A 25873-nucleotide genomic window follows, 5' to 3' on the forward strand; every position below is an offset into this window, starting at 1 on the left:
GTACATACAAGGCACTGGTTCAAATGCATTTAACATAAAACTCTGTTGTTGTTTGTCAGCTGTTGTTTGTGTGATGGCATGCAATTCTGCAGACTGCTCAATGTGAACTGTTATTCCCAGCTGTGCACTTTAAGGAGCAAAGGAGTTTATTTGCAAATGTCACAGTTAAATATGAAGGATTTGTTCCAACAATGCTCCCTGCAACATTTCAAGACTTAAAGTTTTTCACATTGAAAAATAAAGTCTGTCACATTTTTACTGGAGTTTAGTTGAACCTTGCACATGTTTTTGCATTCCAGTTAATTACACCCGGCTGGAATGCAAAAACAAAGGCATTCCCATCCCAATTGGAAAAAATTTGAATGCTTTTTCCAAGATGTGACAAGACGTACTGGTAGTGTAGTGAGTAAGTCAATGGGCTTCAATGCAGGAGTTCATGGGTTGAAACCCTGGTGTGGGGCTACTAAAAAATGTCCTTTGTGATTTTTTTTTTTTAGTTTTGTATACTTATGCAATTTCATTTCAATCATTTAGCATAGTTCAATAAATGGGCATTCACATTTGCTATTATTTCAATAACAGCTGGTTCTAGTTTTATGTTTTAATTTTAATTTTAAATTGTGTTTTAATTTTATTAACTGTAGCCCACTTTTACCACTTATTAATGAGACTTTTTTTTTTAAAATTTCAATTAATGGTCTATTTATTAATGATTAAATCTATTTATCATGGTGTTGTGTGTTGGAATCCCTGACCATTCATTGCTCTGTGGACTTTGACCTGTGAACCAGGTGTTTTCAGCAGAGCTGGCAGCGTCCCTGCAGTTAATCATAGCAACGGTGTGTTTTGCAACACGTCCAGCCCACATGGCTGATTTATTATGCTCTTTCTTGGATGCCATTTGTGATAAAATGTTCATTTACCATTTAATTGTGATCATTTGATGCTGATAGTAAGCTCTGGATACTTATGAGTGTTTTCTGTTGTCTGTGTAATTATTTTACGGTTTTACCCTGGCAACCTCGTGGTTTGGGCTGGTTTTAATTAGATTTGGCGGGTTTTAAGCTATGATTGGGCTGAAAACTGTCAATCTCATGCGGTAACACTAACACACATGCTCCTCAACATGTAGTTTAAAAATGTTTCTTCTCCTCCTACTCTTATTGCATACAAGCTGAGAACACATCTCTAAACTTAGTAAACCAGTTTTCTTACATTTGCTTTTTGAAAGAAACTTTTTTGTAAGTAAGTTAACAAGCGCTCCAAAGAGGCTTACCTTCCTCCGCGGCAACCGGACGCAGGAAGCGCGCATACGTGATGACATCATGAGCAGACATGAGCGTAAATTAAAACAATGAAACTCACTAATTAATTTTTATTTCATCACATTTTCTACATGTTACGTTTGCAGCTAATGCTAACAAATTATATTGTTTTTGGCAATGTTGCAGTTGTGATCATAGACCTTATTTATACATTATGTATAAAGAGATTATGTACATAAACGCTTCATTCTGCGCTGGAGAGTGAATCAGCGTCTCCGCCATATTGGGTAGGTCACCGCCATATTGGATGGGTCTCCATTTTCGAGCCTTGCTGCAGAATCAACGTAGTTTCCCCACAAAACTGTTTTCTGTGGAACAACATGTATATTTTACACATAAACAAAAAACTTCTACATAACTGGTTGATAAATAATGTTAACACAGTGAATAATCTACTAAATGCAAATGCAAAATTTGACTCCTATGAGCTGTTAATGGAAAAATATGATATTTCGATGCTTCACAAAGAGAGTTTTACTTGCCTCCGCCAAGGATGTTATGTTTCTACTGGCTTTATCTGTTTGTCTGTTTGTGTTCAACAAAAATTAAAAAGTTATTAAAGGATTTTCATGAAATTTTTGGGACTTGTTGGAAAAATTAAAAGGAAGAACTGATTTAATTTTGGTGGTAATCCAGATCATTGTTTGGATCCAGAAACATTTTAAAGACCTTGGCGGAGTTTTGCGTTCTTTGAGCGTTTTTCTAGTTAACTTTTGAATTGGGTAGTCAAGAGAGAGCAAGCAACTATTCCTGTATTTTGTCCAGCATCATGTAGAATTACATTTCACAATGCATTGGCGGTGCATGGGAGACCCATCCCAGACGTCAGCTCGAAAAGGCAGCATGACACTATATATGTCTATGGTTACAATAACATTGGTAAAGCTTATCCCAGCAGGCGATAATGTGAGGCTAATGTAGTACCCAGCATTGTCATGTTTATGCTATGGCAGCAAATATTAATTTGTTGAATTTAAAGTTCTTTTCTTTAACTAAAGGTAATTTTCTCTAGGTAGACAATGCAGCCATGTCTTATTTATGTTATAATTATCATATTTTGGCTAACATAGCTTATACAGTCGTCTTGCATGGTATATAATCATGGCTAGTATTCTTGCTTAGGCTAATGTGTTTAGAAATAAATAGTAACTAGTTATCTTCTACGCTAATATCTAAATAACATGGATCTTCTTGAAGTTACTACAACAGCTAATGTTATCTTTGGAGAGTTAGCATATTTAGACTAAAATAGATGCTAAAATGATCAGATAGTGTTCATATAGCAGCTAATATTATCATGTTTGGGCTAAGATGATCATTTTAAGGCTAAGATGAGTGGAATGTGTTACTGTTGTTGTTAATTAAGCCACTTCTGATTCAGGCAGAAAAAAAGCTCCTAACTGAAGGAACAAACCAGAGTTGTGTTGACACAGAACAGACAACTTAGCAAAGAACCACTTTGAACAGTTTTTTTTTTCCAATTTCATAATTGAAAATCAGCACAAATCATACAGTCAGGGTCAGTCAGACAGAAAACAGTGTTTTAGCAGCAAAAAGGTGATTCCTAAAGACCTCTTGGCAGGAAATTTGGCTAAACTAAAACCTAACAGCAGATAAAGAGGATCTGAAATCCAGCAAAGACCTGAACCAGGACCTGAGCTGCATTTTAGCATATTAAGTACATTTCAGTAACCTGCTTCTCCTAATTCACGTGTTCTGGATAACATCAACTGAAGGGTGGCTCAAGACTTTTTAAAAATATCGTAGCCACTGTACGGTCAAAATGTCTGACATCTTTTTAAAGATAAAATTGTAATTATTTTTATTTAATCCTGCAAATTAGACAAAGTTTGGAGATTAGAAACAGGGATTAACAGTTTTTAACTTGTAAAAGAATAAAAAAGGATGCATTGGGAAATAAGCATCACTACATTGAGCTGGTGTGACTTGTCCCAGCAGTAGCATGGACACCGTAAATGAAAGTGAGCCAGGAATCAATCCATAGGGATTCCACTTCAAAGTTAGCCAAGTAGGGCTTATAAACCCCCTGATATTCCTAACTGTTGGATAACTCTGGACCTTGTCAGGATTGAAATGTTGTCCTCTTCTTGTTACAGATGAGAACTGCCAGGATCGGCCCTCCACCAACTGCCTGCTGGCTCTGAAAGTAAACCTGTGCAGCCACTGGTACTACAGCAAGGCCTGCTGCCACTCCTGCCGGGCTGTCCGACCCCCGGCCTCCTAGTTCAGGATCTCGCCACCACCGCCTCTCTCCACCCCGACTCCATCACCAGAACCAGGAAACCCAGCGGGGACTTTTACCTGTACTGCAGGTACTGTGAATCATGAAAGGATTGTAACCGTCAGATCTGGTTTTCAGAAGCAGAACTTCCTCAAACCAGATCTGTGTTTCAGTTGACGGTTAATATTCCACCTTGTCATCATTTCTGTTGTCGTATCTCAGCCGAAAACCGTGTCATATCAGCGGTTAGGAAGACGGTCCTCTAACCACAACTAAACCCGCGGAGTCACCTGGTCGTACAGCTGCTTTAAGGTTCAGCGCTGCAGTCTGTTAAATTATTTCTCAGCTGATTATACTGCATGACTAGAATATTTAATACAGAAACTGTTTATGAAACAGTATTTAATTTGTCTTTTAGTTTTAGTGTCTGACACGGCCCAACATGAACAGAATGTGTACGCCCCCCCACATCGTTTAGTGCTGTGGAGCATATTTATTAGTCATAGCACATTTTCATTTAGCATCACAAACCAAACATGGTTACTGATGGCTACTCAGCTGATGGTTACTTATCAGGTAAACCGATGCCAGCTGATGGTTACTCATCAGATGGACCGACACCGGTTCTGATGCCGGTGGTCCTGGTCTGAGTGACAAACAAGATTCCTAACGCTTGAAGTACTTGAAGTATGGCTGAAGTGTTCTCACATGTGTTCTTGTATGTGTCATGTTAAACTGTTTTGTACTGTTTCTATATAACTGATACCTCTTTGTACAAACTGAAGTACGAAACTTGTGTACTGTTGATAGTAAACTGAAAAGTAAAGGTACTGATGTGTATTTCAATTAAATAAGTTTAAACACACAGATTTCTGTCATTTAATTTGTTTATATGCAGCTCAGGTCCATCATCCACCAGTTTAAGGTCTTTCTGGAGACATTTCCATCATATCAATCATGCCCTGGTTCTTTTTGTAATTTCACAACTTTGGCATTTCTTGGACGGTGCATTGGAGATCAGCCATTCTACATGTATTTTGTAGACCTGGAGAAGGCGTTTGACCGTGTCCTCCGGGGATTCCTGTGGGGTGTCCTCTATGGTTTACTGGACCCTCTGTCAGACTGGAGCCAGAACCTGGTCCACATTGCCGACAGTAAGCCGGATAGTTCCCGTTGAGGATTGGACTCCTCCAAGGCTGAACTTTATCTCTGATTCTGTTCAGAACTTAAAAAGACAGAATTTATAGGATCATCCAAGGTGTTGAGGGGATCCGGTTTGGTGGGCTCAGGATCAGGTCTGCTTTTTGTAGATGGTTTTTTTTTTTATCTCCAGCTCTCACTGGAGTGATTGGCAGCCGAGTGTGAAGGACCTCCAAATCTTAGACCATGGTCATCAGCCAGAAAAGGGTGGAGTGTCCTCTCCAGGTCGGGGATGAGGTCCTGCCCCAAGTGGAGGAGCTCCTGTATGTCAGGGTCTTATTCAGGAATGACAGAAGGACTGAGCGGCAGATCTACAGGAGGATTGGTCTGCAGGAATGTGGACTCTGCATCTGTTCGTCCTGATGAGGGAGGAGCCGAACTGAAAGGAGAAGCTCTGGATTTAGCGGTGGATCTACGTTCCTGTCCTCACCGAGCTGAGTGTAGAGACCGAATGAAGGAAATCAGAAATACAAGCGTCTGAAATGAGTTTCCTCTGCAGGGTGTCTGGAGTCTCTGAGATAGAAGCTCAGTCATCCACAAAGAAGTCAGTAGAACTGCTGCTCCTCCACATCCAGAGGAAGCAGATGATGTTGATGAGATATTTGGTCAAGATGCCTCCTGGACGCCTCCTTCCCAGAGGGAGACTCAGGAGGTACTGGAGGGATTACATCTCTCAGCTGGCCTGGAACGGCTCAGGAACAAGCTGGAGAATGTGCCCTACCCTAATAAGCAGCAGAGGATGGATGGATGGAAGGATGGATGGAAGGGTGGATAGATGGATGATGGAAGGATTGGTGGATGGATGGATGGATTGAAGGATTGGTGGAAGGGTGGATAGATGGATGGATGGATTGATGGATGGATGGATAGAAGGATTGGTGGATGGATGGATGGAAGGATGGATGGAAGGGTGGATGGATGGATGGATGGAAGGATTGGTGGATGGATGGATGTATAGGTGTTTCAAGGGTTAATATAAATTCCACCGTATGCTTTTTCTGCTTGTTCTGCCTCAGAGACCCAAACTCGGTTGTAATTTCGATTCTTCTTGTATCATGAAGCTTAAATCTGATAAAATAGAAATCCGATATGTTACAGTTTCATATTATTTTATTAACAGAGTAAATGATAACAGAGCAGCTACAGTAGAAAGAGGTTCAAGAGCAGCAGCGATTTTACGGATCCATTTCAGGTTCATGGAAGCACATCGGTCAGAAGCAGAGAGGAAAACTTCATTTTAAGAGTGAAATGTAAAATACAAGCTGCAGGTGACAGAACAGGTGTTCTCTGTGTGCAGCAGGGATCAGGAGCTTGCTGACATTCAGCTTAGAAAGAAGCTGTTTCAGCTGGAAGTTGCATCTTTTCTGCACCAGTATGGTTCTAATTTTCCCTCAAGATCATAAAAATGTTACTTTATTTACATACACAACACAGTTTTCTACAGGAAATGCACATTCATGTGAAATAGATATAATAATTTAGGGAAAATAACACGTATAAAGTGTCATGTAGTGAGTTAACTTTAGCTCTTTTACAGAAAGCTAGCTATGCTAACATGTTAGCTTGTATGCGTGCAGTTTAAACTGAAATGATTTACAGCCAGTCATCATTTCTTCATCTGATACTCAGTTTTACCAAAAACACTGAAGTTAAAGAGAAGAAACACGTTGAAAACAAGCAGAGGAATGTTTATATTTCACGCTACCCTGCAGAAAGTTAAGCTAATTACGTAAATCAGTTTTAAATACAGACAAAACTACAAACTGTAGTACTGTAGGAATTACACTTTATTGCAGCTAGCAAGTCCATGTCGGGCGTAAGGGTTAAATCTGGGCTGCAGAAAACGTTTTTGACTGGATTTCAGATTAAACCCACAAGATCCATCCGTCCGTCCGTCCAGCCGTCCATCCATCCATCCATCCATTCGTTTGTCTGACTGTCCATTCATCCAGCCATCCATCTGTCCATCCATTCGTTTGTCTGTCTGTCCATCCATTTGTTTGTCCATCCATCCATCCATCTGTCCATCCATCCAGCCAGCCAGCCATTCATTCGTTTGTCTGTCTGTCCATCCATTTGTTTGTCCATCCATCCATCCATCTGTCCATCCATTTGTTTGTCCATCCATCCATCCATCCGTCCGTCCATCGGTCAGTCCATCCATCCATCCATCCATCCATCCATCCATCCGTCCGTCCATCGGTCAGTCCATCCATACATCCATCCATCCATCCGTCCGTCCATCGGTCAGTCCATCCATCCATCCATCCATCCGTCCATCGGTCAGTCCATCCATCCATCCATCCATCCATCCGTCCGTCCATCGGTCAGTCCATCCATCCATCCATCCATCCATCCATCCATCCATCCGTCCGTCCATCGGTCAGTCCATCCATCCATCTATCCATCCTGAAACCTTGTCAGAACCAACTTGGAACCCATATGGACAAACAGAGTTGAGGTCACCATGGAAACCACCTTGGACGCACCCACTAGGACATGCTGGCTGCTTATAACAAAGTAAGACAATGAGCAGGAGCAACAGTCTGACGAAGCTTTCACCATCGTCCTCGTGGTAAAAGCCTTCACCTGCAGCTTTAGACCCTGTCATGAGATCCAGGTCTGAGGATCGTTGTAGAAACAGTTCTGTCCCTGTTGCAGCAACAGCGAGAGCTTGTTAGTGAAAGCTCGTTAGCGAGGCATCGTTCCTCTGTCTGGTGAGGGATCGGTCATGATGAGGCTGTGATCCAGGAAACATTAACATCAGCTGATACACTTTTCACAAAAAGTTAGGGACATTCAGCTTTTGGGTGAAATTTCACAACAAGCCTAAAATGCATTCAAACCTGTACAGGTGAACTTAATGTGATCTTCTCTAAGCTTTTAAATGCACATGTCCAACTGTTAAATGTTTCAATAAATTTTGCACAAGTTGCTGTTCTCTAACAAGGAGCTTAACGGCAAAAATCACGGCAGGTGTGTGATCCTTGAATTGACCAATAAATGTCCTGGTTCAATTAGAGCTGGTGTTTAAACAGTTGTCCTCATCATGCTGTTCACATTTTGACATCATGAGACCAAGACGACACCTAACAATGGAACAACAGTCCCTTGCCATTGCGATGCTTCAAACAGGACGTTCTCAGACAGAAGTGGCCACTGAGCTTGGAGTGCCACAGAGTGTCATCAGCAGGTTGCAACAGAGATATGGAGAGACTGGAAGAGTCACAGAAAGGCCTAGAAGTGGACGTCCTTTGGCCACATCCCGTGCTGATGACCGCTACATTGTGAACACTGCCCTGAGAAACCGGATGATGAATGCCACTCAACTCCAGGCACGTTTAAGAGAGGTGAGAGGCACCCAAGTGTCACGTCAGACCATTCCAAACCGTTTCCATCAGCGTGGTCTGCGTGCTAGACGACCTGCACGGGTACCTGACCACACCACCAGGCACAGGCATCATCGTCTTGCATGGGCCAGGGAGCATTTACGCTGGACGAGGAACCAGTGGGCCTCAGTGCTGTTCTCTGATGAAAGTCGATTCACACTGAGCAGAAATGATGGCCGGCAACGATGTTGGAGACGTCAGGGAGAGCGCTATGCATCAGCCACTGTTGTCACCAGGCCAGCTTTTGGTGGTGGCGGTGTTACAGTGTGGGCAGGGGTGTCCACTTGGTACAGAACTGCCCTACTCTTTGTGAATGGTACAGTGACAAGCCCATACTACCTGAATAACATCATTAATCCAGTGATTGTGCCCCTACATGAACAGCACAGGCCTAATTTCATCTTCATGGACGACAATGCTCCTGCTCATCGAGGCCGCATCATCAGGGAACGGCTGTTGGAGACTGGTGTACCTCAAATGGAATGGCCTGCACTCTCTCCAGACCTGAATCCCATTGAAAACCTGTGGGATCAGCTGAGCCGTCGTGTAGAGGCTCGAGACCCTGCACCCCAGAACCTCAATGACCTGAGGGCCGCCCTTCAAGAAGAGTGGGATGCCATGCCTCAGCAGGCAATAAGTTGCCTTGTGAACAGCATGAGACGTCGTTGTCAAGCTGTAATTGATGCTCAAGGGCACATGACCAGATATTGAGACGTTCACATTTTTTGTTGTGGTGTAACTACCATTGTTACCTTTTGTGTTGAATGAATTTTTTGAGATGAGGAAATCAGTAGTGCATCCTTCTACTTAAATGTCTTACTTTTATGATATTATATCACTGTAGCATGAACATATAGCATTTTCCATAAATTTCACCTGAAAGCCAAATATCCCTAACTTTTTGTGAGTAGTGTAAATACACATTTACTGCTCTTAACAGCGTTTCTCTGTGGATGTGTGCAGGAGTGGGACATGTGTGAGGAGGAGAGTGGGAGCAGGGCTGCGATTGGCTCATCAACTGGCGTCCTCTTCAGGTTTACGTCCTCTGTCAGATCGTTGAAGACGAAGGCGATGAGTTTCTTTCCTCAACGTTACAAAAGCCAAAATATCAGAAACAAAACCAAGAGATCGCTTGACGGTTGCAAATGTCTCAGATGTCCCTTTTCTGGAGACGATCTGTCACGTTTCATGTCGTCGTTGTCACGGAAGCCGGACGAAGATCTGGAAGCTTGATCCCGCCACATGTGGCGGCTGTTTCATGTCATAATAATCAGATACTTTGTCCTGATTTCCAACCGGTCAATGGTGTGAATGGGTTTCCATGGAAACGTAGGAAGAGTAAAACCATCCTCAGCTCCATTTGTTGTCTTCCTGTTGGGATATGCGTGAGGTGCTTTCAAACTAAATCTACAGCTAGTATCTCTACTCAGACACATATCTATATTATCGACCATCTATCTAAGTAATTTGGATGTACGGGTCAGAAATGGTCAATTTCCTCCATGGAGACGTGATCAGCTGTTTCCTGCGGCTACACATCAGTGCTGATGCTGTGGGTCACCACCTCCTTCATGGTGTAGGAGCGGATCAGCTTCTCGTAGAAGCTGGCCAGGTCTACGGGTAGCTCCAGGTCCTGCTGCTGAACCGTCCTGTAGCTGATCCGCCGCCCGCCGTTGCACAGCCTCTCCGGGTGCTGCAGGTAGAAGGGCAGCGAGCAGCGGGCGCAGGACGGGCAGAAGGCGTGTGGCCGATGGCAACGGCGTGGGGGTGGCGGCGGCGGTGGAGGTGGAGGCGGAGAGTAGCTGGTCGGCCCGTTGGCCTCGGTGAGGAAGGTGGGGGGGTAGGCTTCGGGTTCGTCACTGTACTGCTCTGGGGTCGGGGGGGTGGGAGGAGCACACAGAGCCAGGGGGCAAGAAGGCGACATGGTGGCGAGCTCGGGTCCCTCCTCTTCCCCCTTCTCAGACTCCTCACGTTTACAGCAGTAGTACTGCAGCAGACACAAGAAGAAATATGTTTCCAACAGGACAGCCATAGACTGTGTATAAAAGGTAGGCGGAGCCTCCGTGACGTCACCCGTAGGTTTCTGAAGAGCTGAATTGAAGCTCGGTGGGCGGTTCCTACCATCACCATCTTGGGAGGGTCATGCGCGTCGTCTCTCCCAGAAAATACAAATATGGGCAAAGAGGTGGAGCTGAGAGGGGGGCTGTGAGCGTCTTGGTGGATGATTGACATCGAGCAAACTCTGAGCTTTCTGTAGCTAAGAGCTAACCGCAGTCTTTAACTTGCTAACGGTGCTTTAGCTTTAGCCTCCGTTAGCGGGTTAGCTCCCGTTTGCTCCGAGTTAGCTCAGATAGCTCAGTTAGCTGTTAGCCACAGACAGCTCCAACTGTGATGGCTGTCAATCATCCCCCCCCCCCCACCCCACCAGCCCAGAGTGACGACACACCCAAGTCGCCTCCTCAGAAACCTACAGGTGACATCATGGAGGCTCCGGCCAACTATCTATATACAGTGTATGGGCTCCTTGTGCGTTACCATGGCAACATAAAACATCCTCACCATGTCTTTCTGAGCTGAACTACATAACAAACCAGTTCATGATGAAGGAAGTTAAACAGAAACAGAATTATTTGAAAGAAGGAGGTTGAATCTGATTGGCTGCCTGGAGTCAGGTGACCGTCTCCCTCCCTCCTTCTGCTCCTTTAAGCTACTTGCTTTGGTTCACGCGGCGCTGCTCAAATGGCCTGAATGGGACAAAATAAGACCTAGAACCAAGACAGGAACCAGTGGACCAGAACTTTCTACGCTCCAGATCCACTCAGGTCCAAACATGGAGTCCACATCAGGACCCATTCCAGCAGCTTGCGGGTCCAGGTCTGGTTTTCCCAGCATCACACACACAAAGCAGATTAAAGCTGGAGGATAAAACCAGTTTATGTAAAAATACCATGAAAACACCCGTCAGACAACTAATGAGTGATTAAATAAATAATCTGGTTATGTTGAATAGTTAAAAGGTGAACATATGAGAGGTGACCGATTGGCAAGCATCAGAGGTGATGAGTTCTGGTTCCCCATCTGACATGTAGAGGACACGATCGTACCTGCAACCTACATAAACACAGAACAGCTACGATGGTGAGTAAGATGACCGTGGCCAGAATTCCTCCTGCGATGACCACTGTCCCGGCTGACATCCGAAATCCTCTCCATCAACAGCCTGCAGCAGGGAGGGGGCGGAGGAGGAGGGCGGGATGGACAGGTGGTGAAATACACAGCAGAGGAAAGAAGAAAAGGAAAGAGGTGAGAGAGATAAAAATAAACAATGATGAGTTTTACTCAATAAATCAGAGACGTCATAATACTAATATTATTATGAATAAAATAATAATAATAATAATAATAATAATAATAATAATAATAATAATAATAATAAAAGAGACCCAAATGGAAATATCATTAGTAGATTTTTGTTTAAAAGTCTGATTTTGAGTGTTGTGTTGTATATATACATATACACACACACACACACACATATATATATATATATATATACGGTGGCACTGTGCCACCATGCACCGGGGCTTTAGCACTGTGGCCTCACAGCAAGAAGGTCACTGGTTCAATCCTTGGCTGGGGAAGGGTTTGGTCAGTGGCCTTTCTGTGTGGAGTTTGCATGTTCTCCCCGTGTATGTGTGGGTTCTCTCCGGGTACTCCAGCTTCCTCTCACCATCCATAGACGTGCATGATAGGTTAATTGGTTACTCTAAATTGCCCCTAGGAGTGAGTGTGAGCGTGAGTGGTTGTTCATTTTTCCATCGCGATGGACTGGCGAGCTGTCCAGGGTGTACCCTGCCTGTCGCCCAAAGCCAGCTGGGATAGGCTCCGGCTTCCCCGCAACCCTGAATTGGAATAAGCGGTTCAGAAAATTAATGAATATATATATGTATAAATAAGGTTTTACTCTTTAACAAGAAAAGCTAATAAACTGAAGTTAAAAAGCTTAGTTTAAAGTCTTATTCATGTTAACTGTTTCTGATTGAACCTGTGTCTTCTCTGTTAAATATTATTCTGCACCCTGGTGGTGAATAAACGTTACTACAACTTTTATTCTCGAGCACAACATGAAGAAGAAATTCTGGCAAGTAAAATAAAATAAAATTTTTAAAAAAACCCAAACAAATTAATCTGTCCGAAATCAATCTGTTAGTTTGATTCAATTAAAATGATCAAAACTTTAGAATACAGAAACTGGATTTAATTTGTTCTCATTAAACAACGTTCAGTTTAATCCAATCAGGGTGCCAGCTGGTTTTTAAGTAGCTACAGCATGAAAATGTGGAGAAATACATCCTGTAACCACATCGGGATCCAGTCTACCGCCAGTAGAAACCAGCAGCCCACATAAAGATCAACCCAGAGAAGAAGAGGAGGAAGAAGGCAATGTTGGAAACGCCAAACAAAAAGCACCAGAAGAAGTTGAGACCAGTAACAGGCGCGGCAAGGGGGCGTCGAGCTGTTTTGCATCGCGTTTTGAGCGTTTTGGGTTCCACGCGGAACACGTCGAAAATTTAAGAAGTGTTTTAAGCTCGACGCGCATTCCGCGCGGAACAGCCAGAGACGGGCAAAGCTGAACTTTGGCCGCTCGACGCGGGGCGTCAACCAATCAGAGCGATCGCAGCTCCTGGAGGATTCCTGTGGTGAACCCAGACACGGGGCTGAGATGCGATTACTGTGCAATATTTAGGATAACCATTCCTTGCTAAAACCTGAATATTTCTGATTTGGCAACGTAGCAGGATACGTTGCCTAGCAACGCTTTGTTTGGGGGCGACGGCGGCTCTTTGCTGAGTGCGGCTCTTGTTGTGTTAACACTGACTAACTGTCCTATGACAACTTCCTCTAGCTTTATTTATTAAATAAAACCATGCCATCTCTCTACTGAACCCGGCATCATTCAGACTAACCGGAAGGAAAGCTCCGCCTCCCTTCTCTCTTTTCAGCATCAGGAGCATCAGGAGCGTTTTGGGCGTCGGACACAAAAGTGGCAGTTTAGTGAGCAGCGTCGAGCGTTCAAAACGCGTTTGGTCTGAACACACCGTCACTGAAACCACATGAGACCAGTTCAGACCCACTGGATACCTCATGGACCAGATTCATGCTGGCTGGTGTTGAGAATCTGAATCTTGGATTTGATAGTGAGATTCTCAGACCAGCTGGTGGTGCCGCTGGATAGGTTCTACTGTCGCATTTTTTACCAACTCCAAATGAAGTGAGTCGACCTGAACAGGTCGCCGTCAGCGTGACGTCGTCGTTTAGTGGTATTGTCAGAAATATTATTACGGTTTTATTGTGACTGCTGGTCCTGGAAAAAGAAGCCTTGCTGTTCCTCGTGACATAAAATAAGTTTCATGTCCTACCGAGTGGCATGGTTTGGACTTTTTCTGTCTTTTGTTCTTGTTGCCTGTTTTATTTTGTAGTTGTGATTTCTGTCTAGCTCTGTTTCCTGTTCATTAGTTCACCTGGATGCCTTAGCTCATCAACATTCACCTGTGTCTGGTTGTTTCCCCTGTAGTTTGAAAGTGCAGGTTTGGTCTGTTTGCTTGTTGGATCCGGATGCTTCTCCGATCAGGTCTTCATTTGGATTAAAAGCTGTTGCTGCGCCTCCACGTTCCCTCCATGTTCCCTCCACGTTCCCTCCATGCTCCCTCCCTCCATGTTCCCTCCACGTTCCCTCCATGTTCCCTCCACGTTCCCTCCATGCTCCCTCCCTCCATGTTCCCTCCACGTTCCCTCCATGTTCCCTCCATGCTCCCTCCCTCCATGTTCCCTCCACGTTCCCTCCATGTTCCCTCCACGTTCCCTCCATGTTCCCTCCCTCCATGTTCCCTCCATGTTCCCTCCCTCCATGTTCCCTCCACGTTCTCTCCATGTTCCCTCCACGCTCCCTCCACGCTCCCTCCCTCCACGTTCCCTCCCTCCATGTTCCCTCCCTCCATGTTCCCTCCACGTTCTCTCCATGTTCCCTCCACGCTCCCTCCACGCTCCCTCCCTCCACGTTCCCTCCCTCCACGTTCCCTCCCTCCACGTTCCCTCCATGTTCCCTCCCTCCATGTTCCCTCCCTCAACGTTCCCTCCACGTTCCCTCCATGTTCCCTCCCTCCATGTTCCCTCCCTCCATGTTCCCTCCACGTTCCCTCCATGTTCCCTCCACGTTCCCTCCATGTTCCCTCCATGTTCCCTCCCTCCATGTTCCCTCCATGTTCCCTCCCTCCACGTTCCCTCCATGTTCCCTCCACGTTCCCTCCATGTTCCCTCCATGTTCCCTCCATGCTCCCTCCCTCCATGTTCCCTCCCTCCATGTTCCCTCCACGTTCTCTCCATGTTCCCTCCACGCTCCCTCCACGCTCCCTCCCTCCACGTTCCCTCCATGTTCCCTCCCTCCATGTTCCCTCCCTCAACGTTCCCTCCACGTTCCCTCCATGTTCCCTCCATGTTCCCTCCCTGCATGTTCCCTCCATGTTCCCTCCACGTTCTCTCCATGTTCCCTCCACGTTCCCTCCATGTTCCCTCCATGTTCCCTCCCTCCATGTTCCCTCCCTCCATGTTCCCTCCACGTTCCCTCCATGTTCCCTCCCTCCATGTTCCCTCCCTCCATGTTCCCTCCATGTTCCCTCCACGTTCCCTCCACGCTCCCTCCCTCCACGTTCCCTCCATGTTCCCTCCCTCCATGTTCCCTCCCTCAACGTTCCCTCCACGTTCCCTCCACGTTCCCTCCATGTTCCCTCCCTCCATGTTCCCTCCCTCCATGTTCCCTCCATGTTCCCTCCACGTTCTCTCCATGTTCCCTCCACGCTCCCTCCACGCTCCCTCCCTCCACGTTCCCTCCATGTTCCCTCCCTCCATGTTCCCTCCCTCAACGTTCCCTCCACATTCCCTCCATGTTCCCTCCATGTTCCCTCCCTCCATGTTCCCTCCACGTTCCCTCCACGTTCCCTCCATGTTCCCTCCATGTTCCCTCCCTCCACGTTCTCTCCATGTTCCCTCCCTCCATGTTCCCTCCCTCCACGTTCTCTCCATGTTCCCTCCCTCCACGTTCCCTCCATGTTCCCTCCCTCCATGTTCCCTCCCTCAACGTTCCCTCCACATTCCCTCCATGTTCCCTCCATGTTCCCTCCCTCCACGTTCTCTCCATGTTCCCTCCACGTTCCCTCCATGCTCCCTTCATGTTCCCTCCATGCTCCCTCCCTCCATGTTCCCTCCACGTTCCCTCCATGTTCCCTCCACGTTCCCTCCACGTTCCCTCCATGTTCCCTCCCTCCACGTTCCCTCCATGCTCCCTCCCTCCATGTTCCCTCCACGTTCCCTCCATGTTCCCTCCACGTTCCCTCCATGCTCCCTCCCTCCATGTTCCCTCCCTCCATGTTCCCTCCCTCCATGTTCCCTCCACGTTCTCTCCATGTTCCCTCCCTCCATGTTCCCTCCACGTTCCCTCCATGTTCCCTCCCTCCATGTTCCCTCCCTCCATGTTCCCTCCATGTTCCCTCCACGTTCCCTCCATGTTCCCTCCCTCCATGTTCCCTCCCTCCATGTTCCCTCCCTCCATGTTCCCTCCATGTTCCCTCCCTCCATGTTCCCTCCATGTTCCCTCCATGCTCCCTCCCTCCACGTTCCCTCCATGTTCCCTCCCTCCATGTTCCCTCCCTCAACGTTCCCTCCACATTCCCTCCATGTTCCCTCCATGTTCCCTCCCTCCATGTTCCCTCCACGTTCTCTCCATGTTCCCTCCACGTTCCCTCCATGCTCCCTTCATGTTCCCTCCATGCTCCCTCCCTCCATGTTCCCTCCACGTTCCCTCCATGTTCCCTCCACGTTCCCTCCACGTTCCCTCCATGTTCCCTCCCTCCACGTTCCCTCCATGCTCCCTCCCTCCATGTTCCCTCCACGTTCCCTCCATGTTCCCTCCACGTTCTCTCCATGCTCCCTCCCTCCATGTTCCCTCCCTCCATGTTCCCTCCCTCCATGTTCCCTCCCTCCATGTTCCCTCCATGTTCCCTCCCTCCATGTTCCCTCCACGTTCCCTCCATGTTCCCTCCACGTTCCCTCCATGTTCCCTCCCTCCATGTTCCCTCCCTCCATGTTCCCTCCATGTTCCCTCCCTCCATGTTCCCTCCACGTTCCCTCCATGTTCCCTCCACGTTCCCTCCATGCTCCCTCCCTCCATGTTCCCTCCCTCCATGTTCCCTCCACGTTCTCTCCATGTTCCCTCCCTCCATGTTCCCTCCACGTTCCCTCCATGTTCCCTCCCTCCATGTTCCCTCCCTCCATGTTCCCTCCCTCCATGTTCCCTCCATGTTCCCTCCACGTTCCCTCCCTCCATGTTCCCTCCACGTTCTCTCCATGTTCCCTCCACGTTCCCTCCATGCTCCCTCCATGTTCCCTCCACGTTCCCTCCATGTTCCCTCCACGTTCCCTCCACGTTCCCTCCATGCTCCCTCCCTCCATGTTCCCTCCACGTTCCCTCCATGTTCCCTCCCTCCATGTTCCCTCCCTCCATGTTCCCTCCCTCCATGTTCCCTCCACGTTCCCTCCACGTTCCCTCCATGTTCCCTCCCTCCATGTTCCCTCCACGTTCCCTCCATGTTCCCTCCCTCCATGTTCCCTCCCTCCATGTTCCCTCCACGTTCTCTCCATGTTCCCTCCACGCTCCCTCCCTCCACGTTCCCTCCATGTTCCCTCCCTCCATGTTCCCTCCCTCAACGTTCCCTCCACGTTCCCTCCATGTTCCCTCCATGTTCCCTCCCTCCATGTTCCCTCCCTCCATGTTCCCTCCACGTTCTCTCCATGTTCCCTCCACGTTCCCTCCATGCTCCCTTCATGTTCCCTCCATGCTCCCTCCCTCCATGTTCCCTCCACGTTCCCTCCATGTTCCCTCCACGTTCCCTCCACGTTCCCTCCATGTTCCCTCCCTCCACGTTCCCTCCATGCTCCCTCCCTCCACGTTCCCTCCATGTTCCCTCCCTCCATGTTCCCTCCCTCCATGTTCCCTCCCTCCATGTTCCCTCCACGTTCCCTCCACGTTCCCTCCACGTTCCCTCCATGTTCCCTCCCTCCATGTTCCCTCCACGTTCCCTCCATGTTCCCTCCCTCCATGTTCCCTCCCTCCATGTTCCCTCCACGTTCTCTCCATGTTCCCTCCACGCTCCCTCCCTCCACGTTCCCTCCATGTTCCCTCCCTCAACGTTCCCTCCACGTTCCCTCCATGTTCCCTCCATGTTCCCTCCCTCCATGTTCCCTCCACGTTCTCTCCATGTTCCCTCCACGTTCCCTCCATGCTCCCTTCATGTTCCCTCCATGCTCCCTCCCTCCATGTTCCCTCCACGTTCCCTCCATGTTCCCTCCACGTTCCCTCCACGTTCCCTCCATGTTCCCTCCCTCCACGTTCCCTCCATGTTCCCTCCACGTTCCCTCCACGTTCCCTCCATGTTCCCTCCCTCCACGTTCCCTCCATGCTCCCTCCCTCCATGTTCCCTCCACGTTCCCTCCATGTTCCCTCCCTCCATGTTCCCTCCCTCCATGTTCCCTCCACGTTCTCTCCATGTTCCCTCCCTCCATGTTCCCTCCACGTTCCCTCCATGTTCCCTCCACGTTCCCTCCATGTTCCCTCCCTCCATGTTCCCTCCCTCCATGTTCCCTCCACGTTCCCTCCATGTTCCCTCCCTCCATGTTCCCTCCATGTTCTCTCCATGTTCCCTCCACGTTCCCTCCATGCTCCCTCCCTCCATGTTCCCTCCCTCCATGTTCCCTCCCTCCATGTTCCCTCCCTCCATGTTCCCTCCACGTTCCCTCCATGTTCCCTCCACGTTCCCTCCATGTTCCCTCCCTCCATGTTCCCTCCCTCCATGTTCCCTCCACGTTCCCTCCATGTTCCCTCCCTCCATGTTCCCTCCACGTTCTCTCCATGTTCCCTCCACGTTCCCTCCATGCTCCCTCCCTCCATGTTCCCTCCCTCCATGTTCCCTCCCTCCATGTTCCCTCCACGTTCCCTCCATGTTCCCTCCCTCCATGTTCCCTCCACGTTCTCTCCATGTTCCCTCCACGTTCCCTCCATGCTCCCTCCCTCCATGTTCCCTCCACGTTCCCTCCATGTTCCCTCCACATTCCCTCCACGTTCCCTCCCTCCATGTTCCCTCCATGTTCCCTCCCTCCATGTTCCCTCCACGTTCCCTCCATGTTCCCTCCACGTTCCCTCCATGCTCCCTCCCTCCATGTTCCCTCCACGTTCCCTCCATGCTCCCTCCCTCCATGTTCCCTCCACGTTCCCTCCATGTTCCCTCCACGTTCCCTCCATGCTCCCTCCCTCCATGTTCCCTCCACATTGCCTCCATGTTCCCTCCCTCCATGTTCCCTCCACGTTCTCTCCATGTTCCCTCCACGCTCCCTCCACGTTCCCTCCATGTTCCCTCCCTCCATGTTCCCTCCCTCAACGTTCCCTCCACGTTCCCTCCATGTTCCCTCCCTCCATGTTCCCTCCCTCCACGTTCCCTCCATGCTCCCTCCCTCCATGTTCCCTCCACGTTCCCTCCATGCTCCCTCCTTCCATGTTCCCTCCACGTTCCCTCCACGTTCCCTCCATGCTCCCTCCCTCCATGTTCCCTCCACGTTCCCTCCATGTTCCCTCCACGTTCCCTCCATGTTCCCTCCACGTTCCCTCCATGTTCCCTCCCTCCATGTTCCCTCCACGTTCCCTCCATGTTCCCTCCACGTTCCCTCCATGTTCCCTCCACGTTCCCTCCATGCTCCCTCCCTCCATGTTCCCTCTACGTTCCCTCCATGTTCCCTCCACGTTCCCTCCCTCCATGTTCCCTCCACGTTCCCTCCATGTTCCCTCCACGTTCCCTCCATGCTCCCTCCCTCCATGTTCCCTCCACGTTCCCTCCACGTTCCCTCCATGTTCCCTCCCTCCATGTTCCCTCCACGTTCTCTCCATGTTCCCTCCACGTTCCCTCCATGCTCCCTCCCTCCATGTTCCCTCCACGTTCCCTCCACGTTCCCTCCATGCTCCCTCCCTCCACGTTCCCTCCATGTTCCCTCCCTCCACGTTCCCTCCATGTTCCCTCCACGTTCCCTCCATGTTCCCTCCACGTTCCCTCCACGTTCCCTCCATGTTCCCTCCACGTTCCCTCCATGTTCCCTCCCTCCACGTTCCCTCCATGTTCCCTCCACGTTCCCTCCATGCTCCCTCCCTCCACGTTCCCTCCACGTTCCCTCCATGTTCCCTCCACGTTCCCTCCATGCTCCCTCCCTCCACGTTCCCTCCATGTTCCCTCCACGTTCCCTCCATGTTCCCTCCATGTTCCCTCCATGTTCCCTCCCTCCACGTTCCCTCCATGTTCCCTCCACGTTCCCTCCATGTTCCCTCCCTCCACGTTCCCTCCACGCTCCCTCCCTCCACGTTCCCTCCATGTTCCCTCCCTCCACGTTCCCTCCACGTTCCCTCCATGTTCCCTCCCTCCACGTTCCCTCCACGCTCCCTCCCTCCACGTTCCCTCCATGTTCCCTCCACGTTCCCTCCACGTTCCCTCCATGTTCCCTCCACGTTCCCTCCATGTTCCCTCCCTCCACGTTCCCTCCATGTTCCCTCCACGTTCCCTCCATCCTCCCTCCCTCCACGTTCCCTCCACGTTCCCTCCATGTTCCCTCCACGTTCCCTCCACGTTCCCTCCACGCTCCCTCCACGTTCCCTCCCCGTTCCCTCCACGTTCCCTCCCTCCACGTTCCCTCCATGCTCCCTCCCTCCACGTTCCCTCCACGTTCCCTCCATGTTCCCTCCACGTTCCCTCCACGTTCCCTCCCTCCACGTTCCCTCCATGCTCCCTCCCTCCACGTTCCCTCCACGTTCCCTCCATGTTCCCTCCACGTTCCCTCCATGTTCCCTCCACGTTCCCTCCATGCTCCCTCCCTCCACGTTCCCTCCACGTTCCCTCCATGTTCCCTCCACGTTCCCTCCACGTTCCCTCCACGTTCCCTCCATGTTCCCTCCACGTTCCCTCCACGCTCCCTCCCTCCACGTTCCCTCCATGTTCCCTCCACGTTCCCTCCACGTTCCCTCCATGTTCCCTCCCTCCACGTTCCCTCCATGTTCCCTCCACGTTCCCTCCATGCTCCCTCCCTCCACGTTCCCTCCACGTTCCCTCCACGTTCCCTCCCCGCTCCCTCCACGTTCCCTCCACGCTCCCTCCCTCCACGTTCCCTCCATGTTCCCTCCACGTTCCCTCCATGTTCCCTCCACGTTCCCTCCATGCTCCCTCCCTCCACGTTCCCTCCACGTTCCCTCCATGTTCCCTCCACGTTCCCTCCACGTTCCCTCCACGTTCCCTCCATGTTCCCTCCATGTTCCCTCCACGCTCCCTCCCTCCACGTTCCCTCCATGTTCCCTCCACGTTCCCTCCATGTTCCCTCCACGTTCCCTCCACGCTCCCTCCACGTTCCCTCCATGTTCCCTCCCTCCACGTTCCCTCCATGTTCCCTCCACGTTCCCTCCATGCTCCCTCCCTCCACGTTCCCTCCACGTTCCCTCCACGTTCCCTCCACGTTCCCTCCCTCCACGTTCCCTCCATGTTCCCTCCACGTTCCCTCCATGTTCCCTCCACGCTCCCTCCACGTTCCCTCCACGCTCCCTCCACGTTCCCTCCACGCTCCCTCCCTCCACGTTCCCTCCACGTTCCCTCCATGTTCCCTCCACGTTCCCTCCATGTTCCCTCCACGTTCCCTCCATGTTCCCTCCACGCTCCCTCCACGTTTCCTCCATGTTCCCTCCACGTTCCCTCCATGTTCCCTCCCTCCACGTTCCCTCCATGTTCCCTCCACGTTCCCTCCATGTTCCCTCCACGTTCCCTCCATGTTCCCTCCCTCCACGTTTCCTCCACGTTCCCTCCATGTTCCCTCCACGTTCCCTCCCTCCACGTTCCCTCCACGTTCCCTCCATGTTCCCTCCACGTTCCCTCCATGTTCCCTCCACGTTCCCTCCATGTTCCCTCCACGCTCCCTCCACGTTCCCTCCACGTTCCCTCCACGTTCCCTCCACGTTCCCTCCCTCCACGTTCCCTCCATGTTCCCTCCACGTTCCCTCCATGTTCCCTCCACGCTCCCTCCACGTTCCCTCCACGCTCCCTCCACGTTCCCTCCACGCTCCCTCCCTCCACGTTCCCTCCACGTTTCCTCCACGTTCCCTCCATGTTCCCTCCCTCCACGCTCCCTCCCTCCACGTTCCCTCCACGCTCCCTCCCTCCACGTTCCCTCCCTCCACGTTCCCTCCACATTCCCTCCACGTTCCCTCCACGTTCCCTCCATGTTCCCTCCACGTTCCCTCCACGCTCCCTCCCTCCACGTTCCCTCCACGTTCCCTCCACGCTCCCTCCACGTTCCCTCCATGTTCCCTCCCTCCACGCTCCCTCCCTCCACGTTCCCTCCACGCTCCCTCCACGCTCCCTCCCTCCACGTTCCCTCCCTCCATGTTCCCTCCCTCCACGCTCCCTCCCTCCACGTTCCCTCCCTCCACGTTCCCTCCACATTCCCTCCACGTTCCCTCCCTCCACGTTCCCTCCACATTCCCTCCACGTTCCCTCCACATTCCCTCCACGTTCCCTCCACGTTCCCTCCATGTTCCCTCCACGTTCCCTCCATGTTCCCTCCACGTTCCCTCCCTCCACGTTTCCTCCACGTTCCCTCCCTCCATGTTCCCTCCCTCAACGTTCCCTCCACGCTCCCTCCACGTTCCCTCCATGTTCCCTCCATGTTCCCTCCCTCCACGCTCCCTCCCTCCACGTTCCCTCCACGTTCCCTCCCTCCACGTTCCCTCCCTCCACGTTCCCTCCCTCCACGCTCCCTCCCTCCACGTTCCCTCCACATTCCCTCCCTCCACGCTCCCTCCCTCCACGTTCCCTCCACGTTCCCTCCCTCTACGTTCTCTCCACGTTCCCTCCCTCAATGTTCCCTCCACGTTCCCTCCATGCTCCCTCCACGTTCCCTCCATGCTCCCTCCACGTTCCCTCCCTCAACGTTCCCTCCACGCTCCCTCCACGCTCCCTCCACGTTCCCTCCACGTTCCCTCCCTCCACGCTCCCTCCACGTTCCCTCCACGCTCCCTCCACGCTCCCTCCACGTTCCCTCCCTCCACGCTCCCTCCACGCTCCCTCCACGTTCCCTCCCTCCACGCTCCCTCCACGTTCCCTCCCTCCACGTTCCCTCCCTCCACGTTCCCTCCATGTTCCCTCCCTCCATGTTCCCTCCCTCAACGTTCCCTCCACGTTCCCTCCATGCTCCCTCCACGTTCCCTCCACGTTCCTGCTGTAAACATGTTTATTTCTGCCGTGAAGTTGGTCTTTTTAACATGGGAATCTATGGGGATTTGCTCTGTTTTGCAGCCCCTAGTGGATGGAAGGGGAACTGCAGTTTCATGCACTTCTGCATAGGCTTCACTTTTAACCGCTGGAAGTTGCCGCTTGTGTTAGCTACAATTCTCGTAGAATATTAACTGTAAGTTACGAGTGCTAGTTGCTAGTTACATTGACGAAGGTAGATATTTACACTTGAGGTGAAGCAGATGTGTTTTAACCTGTTGCTAAATATAGGAGATAAAACATCTACATGGAGTCATGTGTCACAGTTGGCTAAAAATAAAGAATATGCTGTCTTACCCTTCAATGCAAAAACAGTGTTGTTCCTTTATAAATTTGTTCCGTACATGAACAGTCAAGACGTGGGGTGTCCTGGAAAATGAACGATGAGTCTTTGCTTCAGTTTTAACGCCATCTTTGTCAACTCTGCTGAAACACGTTATGAATGTTTTCTCAAAGGCTTATATTTATGAACTGTTACTCCAGATTTCAGAACTTATTTCCTTTGGAATATCTTCAACCAAAATCACTGTGAAATTGATTTTTTGCAGGGAAAAATGGTGGTGTAGAAAGGTGGCATAGCAACAGTAACCATGGGAGGCAGGGCTTAGCAAAGGGTCTATTGACTGCATGACATGTCCATGAAAATAAAATCCCTCTTCTTTTACGGATTTGGTTTTCTTAGACAGGAATCAGTTCCTCTGGTTCACTACAAAGAACCATCTTTAACAGCCGGCTCATTCATGAGCGACACATCAGTAAAAACGTCCATGTTCCAGAAATAAACATGTCAGTTTCTCTCTTTTCCTGCAAACCAACAGCTTTCTAACAGCTGTCTGGTTGGATGGCGGATCAGATGCACCTGCACTTTTATCTCTACTTTTCATCACAGTCGTGTTTCTGGAAGTGGCTTTAAATTGAGATGCGAAGCATTTAAATCAGGGGTGTCCAAAGTCGGTCATCAGGGGCTGCTGTCCTGACACTTTTCTCTGTATCCCCGTTCCAACACAACTGGCTTCCATTATCCAACAGCCTGTGAAGCTCTTCATAATGACTGATTAGTTTGAGTCAGGTGTGTTGGAGCAGGGATACATGGAAGGCCTGCAGGATTGTGTCTCTGGAGGACTGCAGGTGGACATGAAAAAGATGGAAACTGCTTTTATAAACATGTAACACGTGAAGTTCTTGCTGCAGCTTTACATTCACATCAGAACAAACTGAAAATAAAATATTTTTTTCATCTCAACCTGAACTCTGGTGTTATTTTCTCGATGTTTGCAGTATTTAGTGCCACACTCCGTGTGTTGCGGCTTTAAAGCTAGTTTTTTTTTTTTCATTTTTGTGCAAAACGAACAAAATCTGACACAAACATCCTACCAAAGAGGTTTAATTTATTTAAAACTCACTAAAAAATTACTTTTACTCCTATTTTTCGCGCGCTTGGTGACATTTGGCGCTTTGTCAGCCGGACCCGCAGGCGCGTGCACGGAACCGGGTCATCTTACCAATGAGGTGTTTTGGATGTCTCATGGCACCACGCGCAGCACTTCCACGTCGGGACGCCCCGCAGACTGCGCAGACCTGATGGAGGATCAGGCAAAGTCAGGAACTCCTTGTGGATTCATGCACGCGCTCATGTGCGACTTAGTGATGTTTTCTGTCTCTTCTTCCTGTTTTCATCATTAAACCCGCAGAACTCTGATCCAGAAGAAGTTTTATGGAAAAAAATAAATAAAAATGAACTTTAAGTCCGATAAAATCCAAAAATATGCTGTTTTCTTTTGCTGTTTTTTATTCCCTGAATAGGGACAGCAGCTGGTTCCCGGGACGGCGCGAGCGGCGAGTAAACGCTGCAGACGGGATGCGCTCCCATCCTGGACTGCAAGGCTCGTGTGAGCGCGCATCACGGTAACGCGCACAAAGATGACTTTACGCAGTGCCAGGAACACCTTTTAGTACCTGCTTGGACCCCTTTTTTTAGTTCTTAGGGTGAAAAACTGAACAAGATGAAGCATCACATTGTTGCACATCATGATTAAAATCTCATGATCTACCTTATCACCATGAGAATCTCCCGTTCCACCTCATCACCATGAGAATCTCCCGTTCCACCTCATCACCATGAGAATCTCCCGTTCCACCTCATCACCATGAGAATCTCCCGTTCCACCTCATCACCATGAGAATCTCCCGTTCCACCTCATCACCATGAGAATCTCCCGTTCCACCTCATCACCATGAGAATCTCCCGTTCCACCTCATCACCATGAGAATCTCCAGTTCCACCTCATCACCATGAGAATCTCCCGTTCCACCTCATCACCATGAGAATCTCCCGTTCCACCTCATCACCATGAGAATCTCCAGTTCCACCTCATCACCATGAGAATCTCCCGTTCCATCTCATCACCATGAGAATCTCCCGTTCCACCTCATCACCATGAGAATCTCCCGTTCCACCTCATCACCATGAGAATCTCCCGTTCCACCTCATCATGATGAGAATCTCCGTTCCACCTCATCACCATGAGAATCTCCCGTTGCACCTCATCATGATGAGAATCTCCCATTCCACCTCATCACCATGAGAATCTCCCGTTCCACCTCATCATGATGAGAATCTCCCGTTCCACCTCATCATGATGAGAATCTCCCGTTCCATCTCATCACCATGAGAATCTCCCGTTCCACCTCATCATGATGAGAATCTCCCGTTCCACCTCATCACCATGAGAATCTCCCGTTCCACCTCATCATGATGAGAATCTCCCGTTCCACCTCATCACCATGAGAATCTCCCGTTCCACCTCATCACCATGAGAATCTCCCGTTCCACCTCATCACCATGAGAATCTCCCGTTCCACCTCATCACCATGAGAATCTCCCGTTCCACCTCATCACCATGAGAATCTCCCGTTCCACCTCATCACCATGAGAATCTCCAGTTCCACCTCATCACCATGAGAATCTCCCGTTCCACCTCATCACCATGAGAATCTCCCGTTCCACCTCATCACCATGAGAATCTCCAGTTCCACCTCATCACCATGAGAATCTCCCGTTCCATCTCATCACCATGAGAATCTCCCGTTCCACCTCATCACCATGAGAATCTCCCGTTCCACCTCATCACCATGAGAATCTCCCGTTCCACCTCATCATGATGAGAATCTCCGTTCCACCTCATCACCATGAGAATCTCCCGTTGCACCTCATCATGATGAGAATCTCCCATTCCACCTCATCACCATGAGAATCTCCCGTTCCACCTCATCATGATGAGAATCTCCCGTTCCACCTCATCATGATGAGAATCT

At 49.8% G+C, this 25873-nt stretch overlaps 2 protein-coding genes across 2 annotated transcripts in view; one reads left to right on the forward strand and one right to left on the reverse strand.

The window, feature by feature from the left end:
* The window catches only part of ttc16 (tetratricopeptide repeat domain 16), a gene marked incomplete at both ends in the record, with an annotated part of 167078 nt that extends 163508 nt beyond the window's left edge, over window positions 1–3570 (forward strand). The window contains one exon of the mRNA XM_079250833.1: window positions 3443–3570. Within this exon, the coding sequence (XP_079106959.1) occupies window positions 3443–3570 (128 nt within the window). The remainder of the gene's footprint in view (window positions 1–3442) is intronic.
* Window positions 3571–9687: 6117 nt separating this feature from the next.
* On the reverse strand, window positions 9688–11353 carry fam163b (family with sequence similarity 163 member B; the record flags this gene model as incomplete). The annotated part of the gene is made up of 2 exons (XM_079250916.1): window positions 9688–10143; window positions 11261–11353. 2 exons carry the CDS (start codon window positions 11351–11353, stop codon window positions 9688–9690), a joined length of 549 nt encoding a protein of 182 aa, XP_079107042.1.
* Window positions 11354–25873: the final 14520 nt, after the last annotated feature.

Source organism: Telmatherina bonti, assembly GCF_933228915.1.
Source record: "Telmatherina bonti genome assembly, chromosome: 13".
Classification (NCBI taxonomy): Eukaryota; Metazoa; Chordata; class Actinopteri; order Atheriniformes; family Telmatherinidae; genus Telmatherina; species Telmatherina bonti.